A 10,000-nucleotide genomic window follows, 5' to 3' on the forward strand; every position below is an offset into this window, starting at 1 on the left:
GCGGACATCTGCGACACGAGTAAAAAAGAGGTTCAGGTGGTCTTGGATTATTTTCCAGAGGATGGGCGGATGAATTAGATTATATGGAGCTGGCTAAGGTTTTGACGACTTATTAGTGGAGATCGAGTGTCGATCCAAGGGAAGTTATCAGTTTTTTATTGCCCACTGATTATCAAGACAAATTGAACGCCTCCCTGCTGTTTAATTCTGAGCAAAATCAAATGGTGGAGTACGTCTTTGTGGGATTTCCTGGTTTAAAATGGGTCTCAATTTTGAACTGAAAATTTTCAAAGTTGAACCGACATATAGAATAAATTGAGCGGTCCATTTTACCAGGTGCAAGTCTCTCTCTATATTTGACATATAATCATCCGCCCACCCACTGGCAACAAAAATTAAAATTGAAATATACATTCGGTTGAGACAACGTTGTCAAATAAAAAGTATAGACCGTGAACGATAAGACCCCGTAGTGCTCTGAGAAGCGTCTGGCCTATACACTCGGTTGAAAACAGGCTTTCAAAACCTTGGAACTTTCGGTTAGTATAAAGTTATGTAAATTAATGTAGGTAATTAATAGCACATAGTCATTGGCTGCTGATAGCTCTGACGTCACCAGGACATGTGCTCACAGTTCAGTTGTTAGGCAATCTCCTTGCTGTTCGGCTAAGACGATCGACAATCCTCGGCGATGGTTGGTCGATTCTAACAAAAGTTTCTTTATTTTCGAATAATTGTCTTAAATTTTAATGAAAATAAAGCCGAACTATGATTCGATCCAGGTGGCGACTTTACAATCAAAAATGACAACTTTGTTTTGCTAATTTGTGCGATAGTTCCTTTTATAGCTTCACAAATTTCGCTGGCTTTAAACTGAGCAACAATGTCTGCTACAAGAATCGACATTTCCTTTTTCCAAAGAAAATAACTAAAGAAGGATTTGACCCCAACTATAGACGAGTAAGTGTGCTAATTGGCCATACTTGCATTTTGTATGGTCAGTCCTTTCTAAAATGACTCTTTTTTTTTACTACAGGTGAAGACAACAAACATTGTTCTCTAAGAGACACGACCACTGTTAAAATAAAAGTGACATCTGTGCAGTAATCAAGGGGGTACTTTTCCGAGCGGACTTTTTCAGAGGGAATTTAGTTTTTACCATACCTTGTATTTCTGGCAGTGTCTGGCTCTATTTCCATACTGCTGTCTGCACTGTTCATCTGCTGTGAACGCCACTCCAGGTAACTGAGAAGGTAGCTGTAATGGAGTCCTACTGGCGAGACTTCTTAGGCACTGGCTTGCTTTAGAGCTAAGGGAAAAGTTTGTTACAGAAACGAAAAACGTAAGACCACGAAACCTCTTGGTGTGCATTAACAAAAGGACGAGATATAATGAATCAGAATTTTTGAAACTAATTAATAGGTCATCTAGAAAACTTAATAATGTTTTGTCTTTGTCTTCTACTTAGTAATTGCCTGTTTTGAGAAGGAGGACATTGTTTCAACTAAAATTCCGAAGGAAACCTCATTTTCTTGTCGTTCATTCCGCCCACTTCTCGAACTTAGTGCTGCAAATCTTGTTCACCTTTTTCATGCACTGTTTTCCGAAAAACAATGAAGGACATTATTGCCAGAGATCGGAAACTTGGGAACAAACATTGTCCGCGCGAAATATTTCTAAATTCTGCTTCAGTTTCTAGGTTTTTTCACTGGATCAGTGATCTATATTTTAGAAGACATTGTTATATTACTTTTCAATTCATTGTTGGAATTGAATTCTGCGTTCTTCAACACTGAACAGGAAGAAGGTTTCTGAGGTTTGTTTAAGTGCTATCTAGGTATCGACTAGGTATGTGCAATTAAGAATCAGACGCATCTCACTTGAGGAAGGAGCGGATGTAAGCGCGACTGCACCAAGACCACTTCATTGTCCCTCGCCGGTTCCTGACCAGCCATTGTGGTGACATTATGTGAGGAGTTGAACCAGCAGAGTCTGGACAAGTGTTACCGTCACCGTCGTGGTACGCACCTAAACTGATAACCAATCAAACTTGCATTAAATGGACATTCACACGACAGACCTAGTCTGGAAATTCGTGTAGACAAAGACAAGCTGACTAGTGTGAACGTGGAACAAACGTTGTATAGTATGTTGTCAAACTGCTGGAGATAGCTAGTGTTTGTGTTTGGGATTTGACGTGCATGCCAAGGTTTATTACGTGGAAAAGGGTTTGTTGAAGATCTATGGGTTATTGATCATACCTGAAGTCACAAATAAAGACTGAGTGAAATCTTACTTGTGTCCAATTTCATGTGCTATCGTGAACGCAACGTCAAGTCCGTTATCTTGAGATACGCTGCACCGTTTTCGGGGGTCACACATTCCATGCAAGTAAGCCATTCCTACAAGAGGAAAAAGAGACATTCTTAAAAACACTTAGCCTGGATTTTTTTAATGTAAGCCTGAGCAGGGGTGTGTGGGGGGGAGGGCGGAATGGTCCCTCCATAACTTTAAGATCATAAATTAAACTATGACAAAGAAACTTGAGGGGTGTCAAGAGAGGATGGTGTTTAGCACGTCCAAAATTGATGCCTTGATGTCACGTGACAAGCAAGTACGCCTTTATTGATTAGCAGCCGTAATCTTGTATATGTATATACCAACCTTTCCAAATCTTAGAACACCGTCAAATTGGAAATTTACCAAACCCAAAAGAGGTAAAACAATTTTTTTTTGCACAAAAACACAAAAAGATCATGCCAGTCAATAATTGTTGATAAGGAAGCACGCCATTTCCAACTCATTATTAATTCATGAAAAGAAAACAAGCCAAATCAGTACGACGAAGAAGGTTTGGAAATGCGAATGTTTGCGAATGTTCGAATTCCGTGCGAATACTTGCACTTCCTTCCCTCACCGGCCCTCTCCGCCAAGCATGAATAGGGTTAAAAATGAATATGATCCTCTCAGGGTTAAGACGTGAGGAAAGGAAATCAGTTTAAAGAAAATAAAGAAAACTTCTGTCCTGAACAGGAAAACCGGTTCTTTACCGGTTCTATCGTAAAGCCGGCCAGCGCTCCTGTTAAGAAAAGTGGCTATTCCACCGCAATCAAGTTAGATAATAGAACAATACGAACAAGTATATATATAGTTTCCCTACCTACAGTGTCACAGGCAGAGTATCGATTAGCACAGATGTCTTTCCTATCAAGAAAGAAACGTGAAATAACGTTTTGTAAGTGCTTTGTCTTCTTATCTGAAGAAACCATGATTAGATAAGACCTTGATCAAATGGGCTGGGTCGAGGTCAAAACTTAGTTTTATCTCGTGGAAAGCACATCGAGACAATGACTAAAACACAACTGCTATGTTTTCTAAACATACAAGTGAAATACATGAAATTTATATATTCGAATTGCTGATGAAAGGATTAATAAATGAGAGACCATAGTAATTACTACGCGACTTAAGCAGCTAAAAAAGGAAGCATGAATTTTTTTTCAGGCTTTTTTTTCGCAGCTGCGTAAGTTACGTACACAATTGCGATGGTCTCTCATTTACTAAAGTGCGATTGATCAGCCAATCAGCGCGCACAGCATCAAGTCTATATTATAAAACCTAATATGACAAAGCCACGACTAATCACCTGGTTAGCAGCACTGCTCCGTCGTAAGTTGGGTTCACACTGGATTTGTCTCGTGAAATCCACCTCTGCCATTTGCAGAAACTATACAGAGTCCTGTCGCCATGGCGAGTGATTGACAATCCTTTCTATGAAGAAGATTAATATTAGGCTTAATTAATCCTAAAGATCTGGTCTGTAGGGTCACGAGGGTTGGGTGCCTACGGTCTACCTTGAAATCGCATTATGAGATGGTGACGTCTCATGACGTGAAAATTACGTCATGATCTACAAAAGTGGTCGTCCATTAATGTATCATATGCCGCAAAACAGAAACTTCAAAATGCTTAAAATCTTTGTCATTATGTGATTGTCATGGAAGCATCGAATTCCAAACACAATGACATTTCATACCAATTTTTTTTAGAGAAATGTTTGGTAAAATTTGCAGCTGTACAAAAAATCCTCCTCCTCACTCCCCAAACAAGTACATTACAAAAAAAAAGGTATTTTCAATTATTTCACTTGAATGCTCGCACGTCTTTGCTATCTCAGCTATCTTCAAAAGCAAAATGAACGGCGGCACGTGAAAACGCTGCTCGGTAGCTTTTATTTGAACGGTCCGCTCCACAGGAAAGCGGTTCTCAAGAGACACAGCTCAATGCGAAGACTTCTGATTCTAACACTTCCTAGTAAATGAAAGTAGGATATAAAAGACCGGTTATAGAAAAATTTATGCATTACTTACAGGCATGTTGTAAAGTAACATCAGTTTGGAGACTTCAATGTTAATCTTTGTTCCAATACTTGGATCGCGAAATAAATCGGAAACCTAGAAAACAAAAAAAAAGGTAATTTGCTCATGAGTAGGCTGAAATAAGCTGAAAATGGTTCGAGTCAAAACTGTGAACGAGTCGGTTATAGGCAATGTTGGAGGAATTTGTTGATTGTAAACACAACAATCAAGACTGAGATCCCACCCTACTCCCGTTTTGCCGTGAGTTCTGTTTTTCTATAGAAAGTACAGTAAAACGAGATGCCTAGCAAACCGAATTCACTGAAAGCTTTTAGAAAGCTGAGAAGAGGTCAATCGATGTTTTTTTCCAAGAACCCGTGTAATAAGGGACAATATCTAATTTCATAGAATGGGCGCACTATAAAAAATAACATTTAGTCAGCTATTAAATAGAACTGCAAACAAAAGTTAATTAATGCAGTTTAGCAAGGTAACCTAACATTGCTTCTGACTTTTCTTCTCCAATTTTTTACAACCCGTTTCGAACTTTCCTGGCCAAACTGTCAACCCAGGAGTCTTCGAACAACCGAATGGTATCTCTGCCAGCATTGCCACATGGGATACTTACCATATTCATAACGGTCAAAACGTATTCCTCCACGGACTGGTTGCCATGAAAACTGATCATTTCCTTATCAACGACAACAAGTAGCTGAATAGTGACCTCTGCATTGAGTGAACGACGTTGACGGTGGTTGAATTTCCCCCAAAAATTCCACTTTCGAATTCCGTTCTCTAACGTTTTGTGAGCTGAAAATAAAATCCGACGATGGTTAAGAACTTCAATGAGAACCTTTATTGATCCTATAGGAAGATGCAAAACGCGTGCTATACAGTTGTTACAATCTAATGCATGGCATTTGCGATGGCTAATGAAATGTTCGACAAGCAGTCTCTCACAGTTTGCGATGTTGATTATTTTGTCGTCCCGGCTCGGGTAAGGTTTTATAACCTCGCCCAACTACGCGAAGAAAACAAAATTAAAGCTTCGGACCTCTCTTATCCCGGAAACCAGGACGGAGTTAAGATTTAACCAAAATGATTCCACGCATTACCTTGATCTTTTTTAACGTGGAAATCTGAAAAAAGGCCACCATGTGCAGAAGCGTTGAAAATCAATTGAAAATCCCTTTATCATGCCAGGAACAATACACGTTGCATCACTTATCACGCTGATAATTGGCAGGTCCAGTGGCCGATAATGGCGAACACTAATCCAGCCAAAGGGAAGTGTTCATCACGGTGGCAGAAACGCTGTTCGTAAACATGAATAATGGTTATAGTAGGGAGGGTATTTTGGGAGTGAGGGTGGGGGCGGGGGTGGAAAGGAGGGGGGGGGGGGGGTAGGTGTTGTAGACAAGTTTTGAAACGAAAACCAAGAAACCTACTGAGTACTGTTTGATCCGGACATGGAGCTGGGTTATGGTTTACATGGTAGCTTGAAATGCACAAGATTAGAAGAAATCTTTCCGGAGCCAGAGCTTTCAGCCATGGATTGGATTTTACAGACAATTTCCTTGTATTCGCGCACGTAAATGTTTGAACGCCGCACGTGGGACAGAGTATCGAATCCAATGGAAACCAACGATACGCGCTCTGCTCTTTGATTGGCTGTCGCTATTTCTCGCGAAATCTGTGTTCTAAAAATAGTTTATTCGTGATTGTTCGCGCACGCCAGTTTTGAAATGGGCACGTGGTTCTGATCGCCCTAAGATCTGAAGAAAGTTAAAGAGCCTTGCGCGTGCAATTGACAGATAAAGAGAAAAGTGCTTTCACATCGTGGCTCACCATTTCAGGTTAAGATCCTTTTCTTCCTTCTCTCTAAAAACTGTTCAAGACCTTTTCCGGTCGTTAGGGGGTGTTCATCTGTGGAAACATTTGCTTTCCTTTGTAGACCTGGAATACCATCCCTAACTACTGTTAAGAGGGGGGTGGGAGAGGGGGGCTGAACTCTTTCAATCGTGGAATGAAAGGATTAACAACAGGAGTGCATTCCGGTATTTATCATTCCGTGACCTATTGGGCTCTAAACGAAAATTAATAAATCAATATTCAAGCAGTCATCCTACCTTGGGGATAATAAGATGTGAGTGCACATTTCCAGGTAGCAGCTGAATTTCGTGGCATCGATTTTAACAGAGTAGACCGTTTGTAAAACAAATGGTGGTTTTTCTCTGTGCTGGCCATGGGTTCGAGGAAGTAATCTTCGTCCTGTGTCTGTATTAATCCCATCTGTTATTTAGAGTGAAAGATTGACCAAGATAACATTTCAATTTCTCTTCGTCTAGACTTCCACGTTTCTTTTAAAAATACCTTTCAACACTATTTTTGGGCGAAGATTGAAAAGGGTAACCAACTGCGAATACACCCGGGTACTGCTAGAACAAACAAACCAATAGTCATTTATGGGATCAAAACAAACAAATGTTATCAGTTTCTTACCAAGCCGTGACATCCGCTTAAGGCCACTCGTGATTGCGAGCGAGACCGCACCGTTCCGATGTAGTAACAGTTTATGGTTAAATTCTTACGTCTCAGCGGATGGTACAAGTTATCTAAGATCTCGCTGGTGAACCTTGAAGCCACAAGTTTGCGGTTTTTCCGTAAATCAAGCTGGAATTCTTCTCCGAAGGCGAGGAATGTTACATGTAGCCTTTCGTCTTCGTCTCCTTCTGTAAGGTCGTTGTTCAGAAACAAACGTTCTCCTGCCACTACTTGCGGAACAACGATTTCATATTCTTTTAAACGTCTCGCAAGTTTCTCTGTGGAATCGAAATATGAAATTAATTAAGTCAAAGTCACGAAAACACTTTGCTGGGTAAACAAACCCGTGACAAAATGCGGCAATAAAATGAATGTCAATTTCTATGCGTACCTTGTTGGTAATCACGAAAAGGCTTCTCAGCAGTAATCTTACTCATCGCAGTCGGCGGAAAAATCAGAAAATGGGCGAAGAAACTGAAGGCAAAGCTAGCCAGCCACATGGTGGCTGCCTCAACTGCTCAAGGTTATGTTTAAATTACAAAGGTATGATCCGAGAGGGACGAGTTGTCGGCAATCGCTTCTTTCAACACCGAATTCCCTTAAATAACTGGGGTCCGGATTAGAAGTTTCCCAGATCCGTTTAGCCCGGGTTAAAAAGCGCTTTTTATATTCCAGCAGCGAATTAGGAAAAGATCATGGAAGTGAATTAAATGTGAAAAATCATTGGGGAAATTAATCCCCTCGAAAATAAAATCATCAGCCAAGTGCATTAATATGTGAGTTCGTCTCAACCGTTTGGGGAATTTCCAAGGTATGTGAGAGGTTAAACCATGAGAAACAACCGTATTCGGATGGTTAACATGTTTTTTAGAAATGTCACTGGCCTAAATAAAGATAATAAACCCCGGTTAATAACAAGAAAATCCTCACGCGACAAGTTAATTAGCAATATTCAATTACTACTAGTATAAGGGCTCTCTAAATACTTGGAATGTTAAATGCGATCACGCGCGACCCGCGGACCAAGGTTCGACACGCATCAGATGTTATTTTGCCTCCAAATTCTTTTGATTGGTCGGATTAAGCTGCAGCGCGCCGAGCTGTTAGAATATTACTGTGTCAAGCATCCTGAACTATTGAAACTGAGAGAAAATATGCAGCTGCCAAACTAGCCTTTTGGGGGGGGGAGGGGTGGGGGGTGGGGCACTGAAAGTCAGGAAATAAACGCTCAAACACGTTGCAACCCAAATGTAACGAAAGTGCAGCGAGTGTTGCCTTGACTTTACTTCACCCGTCCTTCCTTAAGGTTAATGATATGGAGACAATATTTGACAGAGAAATTATATTGGCGACTGTTCTTTTTTTTGGGGGGGGGGGGGGCTAATTTTTATCCTTATATTATACACTGTAGATTTTGGTCCAATTTTCATTTTAATTACATCCATTTTGAAATCACTGGTGATCCTTGGAATATGATTGGTCCAAAATGATGCAATTTATTCCCAAATTGCACCATTTTTTGCTCTAAATCGCATCCTTTCTTCAGTCCATCAAAATGGAAATGAAGTAACACAAATAGAATATTAATATTGACAATGGTACTCTGTGATTTCGAAATGGATGTAATTAAGTGGTAATGTTTTTTTTTTTTTTTTGGGGGGGGGGGGGCTAATTTTTATCCTTATATTATACACTGTAGATTTTGGTCCAATTTTCATCTTTATTCAATACACTATGGTTTTTGGCGTATTTTTTAGCCTAAAACTAATGTATACAGTATGAATTTTGGCTTAATTTTCATCATAAAGCTATACACTATGGATTTTGGCCTAATTTTCATCCTAATTTTCATCCTTATACTATACTATGTTTTTTGACCATTGCTCCTCCTTTCCCTGAGAGAAGTAAAAGACCACGTTTAGTCTAAAATAGCAAGAAAGGATTAAATATTTTCATTTTGTTGTCTTCTTTACTTCCCTCGTCTACTCACCTGTGTTCAGAATCTGTTACAGTACAATACAATTTATTTTAATTTGCTCAATATACAGATACATCTAGATATATAAACAAAACTCTAACTAACTAGGATAATAATTAAGAATGAATACAATATTATGTTGTCAAACGCTAGAGCTGAGAGGCTAAATAAACAGGTGATTTTTCGAGGTAGCCCCTAGACATGTTAAATTGTATAGTCTAGTTTGGGATGTGAAGAAGGTAACACTAGTGATGGTAATAAGAGTTTATTGACTTTTATCTTGGCTGTGGTACGTGTTTTTAACGTTTGTTACGAGTCAGAGTCATAGACATTTTAGATTACATTATGTCCATTCTTGACTGCAATTTCAGTATTTTTCATTTGGTACTTATTGATTTAAGAGTAAATAAAGTTAAAAATCAAGATGGCCGCCATTAACGGTAAGACGCGCTCGATCTCGACGATCACACGGAAAAATAGGGGACTGTGAACAGTCTAGTTTGATTTTAAATCTGGAATTCGATAAGTTTTTTTTATAGATTACGGTCGCTTCCAGTTTCTGATAACAGTTGAGTAACTTGAAAATTCATTAGTCATTCACGAGTCACGATCTCTCAAGTCTCATTTCCATTTGCCTATTCCTCGCTTCGGTAACATTCAATAAATCTTAGCGAATACAAAGATTTATAAAAAACAATTTTCTGACGTACTGTTGACTCGGCAAGACTATATTAGTTTTTATTTTGTAAAATGAAATTGTGAAAAAAAGGTTTCAATGCCTAATTTGAATTTATTTAAAAACCACTTGACAGTTTTTTTTCCATGATGTGAGTCCCACAGGCTCGTGTTTGAACTACAATGAAAAAATGTCAAGTTTATTAATTGAAACGTGGTAAAGAATTCCGTCCCAAATATGCCTTTTTAGCGACCAGTGATTGGCTCCCGACTTCTAATCAATATTAATGACAAAGTGAAGAATTTGCGTCAAACCGAGCAACTACTTGACGAGTGAGGACCTGTGAAGGCGACCTCATGTTCTTGAAGTTATACTGATACGCCAGGAGGCATAAAAATCTCTAAAGAAAGGAATCGTGGCCAGTTAAACGCAAACGGTAAGAGT

At 39.4% G+C, this 10,000-nt stretch overlaps 1 protein-coding gene across 1 annotated transcript; it reads right to left on the minus strand.

Annotated features, from left to right (window-relative positions):
* Positions 1 to 802: 802 nt before the first annotated feature.
* LOC146459782 (A disintegrin and metalloproteinase with thrombospondin motifs 6-like) lies at positions 803 to 7,682 on the minus strand. The gene is made up of 10 exons (XM_085088903.1): positions 7,294 to 7,682; positions 6,861 to 7,180; positions 6,488 to 6,650; positions 4,987 to 5,168; positions 4,371 to 4,454; positions 3,647 to 3,771; positions 3,161 to 3,204; positions 2,297 to 2,402; positions 1,881 to 2,033; positions 803 to 1,309 (listed from the first exon to the last, which is right to left on the minus strand). The coding sequence occupies exons 1-10, from the start codon at positions 7,400 to 7,402 to the stop codon at positions 1,156 to 1,158; spliced, it is 1,440 nt and encodes a 479-aa protein (XP_084945029.1). The 5' UTR covers positions 7,403 to 7,682; the 3' UTR covers positions 803 to 1,155.
* Between the last annotated feature and the right edge of the window lie 2,318 nt (positions 7,683 to 10,000).

This window comes from Pavona decussata, unplaced genomic scaffold (genome assembly GCF_977016875.1).
Source record: "Pavona decussata unplaced genomic scaffold, jaPavDecu1.1 SCAFFOLD_216, whole genome shotgun sequence".
NCBI classification, from domain to species: Eukaryota; Metazoa; Cnidaria; class Anthozoa; order Scleractinia; family Agariciidae; genus Pavona; species Pavona decussata.

Bases quoted from the DNA above. Each gene is read 5' to 3' on its own strand.
- LOC146459782 (XM_085088903.1), bottom strand. From the start codon at position 7,402: ATGTGGCTGGCTAGCTTTGCCTTCAGTTTCTTCGCCCATTTTCTGATT. The intron at 7,181-7,293 runs GTACGCATAGAA...TCGATTCCACAG, and splicing joins TTTTCGTGATTACCAACAAG to AGAAACTTGCGAGACGTTTA. The intron at 2,034-2,296 runs GTAAGATTTCAC...ATTGGTTATCAG, and splicing joins GCACATGAAATTGGACACAA to TTTAGGTGCGTACCACGACG.